Here is a 1,872-nt window from a genome sequence, read left to right on the forward strand (position 1 = left end):
CAAGAACGACCAAGGCGAGCATGGGAGACTAGACTCAACAGCTAGAAAGTGTAGAGACTTACCGATTTCAGCAGATTCAAATGTGTGAGAGATGAAGATGAGCAGGAGAAGAGAGAGTGTGAGAGGGGGGACCACGACGACGGCGGTAGGTGATGGCGGTGGGAAATCGGCGGGGTGCGGCGAATGAAAGAGGAGGTGGAGAGAGATGAAACAGGTGAAAGAAGTAAGGGGAGAGGGTGAAAGTTAGGGTTAAATCGTCGGGCCCCTACAACTTACCTAGGGACACACGATCGTGTGAGCTGACGACACACGATCGGGTCTATTGCTAGTTCACTCACACGATCGTGTTGAGACATGTGACACGATCGGGTCATCATGCTGTCTCAGTGAAGGTGCACCCTGTGTGGAGAGTGAGAGTGCAAGGAAAACTGAAACGAAAATAGACAAAGAAAAAGATAAAAACGGTATATATACAAGATAAAAAAAAGGATATGGGTTCGGAGATCCGAACATGCTCGTTTAGAGTCGAAAGCAACGACCATGATGGGATTAGACGATGTGAGGGATGGAGAGAGGAAGAGTGCCTCTCGGGGGTCGGATCCTCGGGATTGTAAAGCTTCACTCGTTGGGCGTTTACCTTGAATGGTTTTCCATCGGAATTCCAGAGTTCGAGCGCACCATGGTCGGCAACGTTTTTTATCGTGAACGGGCTGGACCACCTAGATTTCAGCTTCCCTGGAAATAGTCTCAGACGAGAATTGAAGACAAGGACACGATCATTTACCTGGAAGGAGCGATGAATGATGTGGCGGTCGTGCCATCGCTTGGTGCGTTCCTTGTAGATTTTTGCATTCTCGTAGGCGTCGAGACGAATTTCCTCGAGATGGTGGAGTTGTAAGACGCGCTTCTCTGAGGCCGACTTGAGGTCGTAGTTCAATGCCTTGATAGCCCATAATGCCTTATGTTCCAACTCAACTGGCATATGACAGGCTTTACCGTATACGAGCTGAAAAGGGGTCATGCCAATAGGGGTTTTGAAAGCAGTTTTGTATGCCCATACTGCATCGTCGAGTTTCTTTGACCAGTCTTTGCGAGAGGGGAGACGGTTTTTTCGAGAATAGATTTGATCTTCCGGTTAGAGATCTCGACTTGACCACTAGTCTACGGGTGATAAATCTTCCTCCCTTTCGTGATCGGACGAGTTCTTCAGTTGATACAGGCCCCAGATCTATTGAGGTAAGCGTTCTAACGTTTCTACGATTCATAGCATCATGGTTCTAGGGTTTATTAAATTTTTATTTTACATCCGCTGCGCAAACCCTAGAATCGATCTCATAGGAATAGGATTTGCTCTAGAGATCTCAGGATTCCCATCAGTGGTATCAGAGCCTGGTTGCCCTGTTTTGATTTCGTAGAACCCGATCACGCACGTTTTAGGATTTGAATTGTTTGAACATGACCCATGACACGTACGATCGAGGCCTTGACAAGTGCTTTACTCATAGAGCTCCTAGATCTATCCAGTTTCTTGTGACGATTAACATAATCCGAATAGACCATCCATTCGATTATGTAATCCCAATCTCGAAGCTCCCACTCAATCAAGCATATCCCATATCTTGATCAAGTTACATGCATTCATTCACTATGGACCATCCATAAGAATGAATCATGTCTATTTGAGTTACAGTTGATCAGATTAAGCAACGATAGACCGTCCGTTCCGGCGTGTCGGACCGCTCGTTCTGCGAAAGCCTGGAACGTCTGTTCTACATCTAGAACGGACGGTCCGAGGTCCAGATTCCGAAATTTTTCGTTTTCTAGGTCCGATTACGCAATCGTTGCTTAATCTGATCAACTGTAACTCAAATA

General features: G+C 46.5%; 1 protein-coding gene across 1 annotated transcript; it reads right to left on the reverse strand.

Moving 5' to 3' along the window:
• Positions 1-373: 373 nt before the first annotated feature.
• LOC104825286 lies at positions 374-1,021 on the reverse strand. Its single transcript, XM_010557585.1, has 2 exons — positions 540-1,021; positions 374-428 (listed from the first exon to the last, which is right to left on the reverse strand). Exons 1-2 carry the CDS (start codon positions 1,019-1,021, stop codon positions 374-376), a joined length of 537 nt encoding a protein of 178 aa, XP_010555887.1.
• Positions 1,022-1,872: the final 851 nt, after the last annotated feature.

The sequence above is a fragment of the Tarenaya hassleriana genome, unplaced genomic scaffold (assembly GCF_000463585.1).
Source record: "Tarenaya hassleriana unplaced genomic scaffold, ASM46358v1 Cleome437, whole genome shotgun sequence".
NCBI lineage: Eukaryota > Viridiplantae > Streptophyta > Magnoliopsida > Brassicales > Cleomaceae > Tarenaya > Tarenaya hassleriana.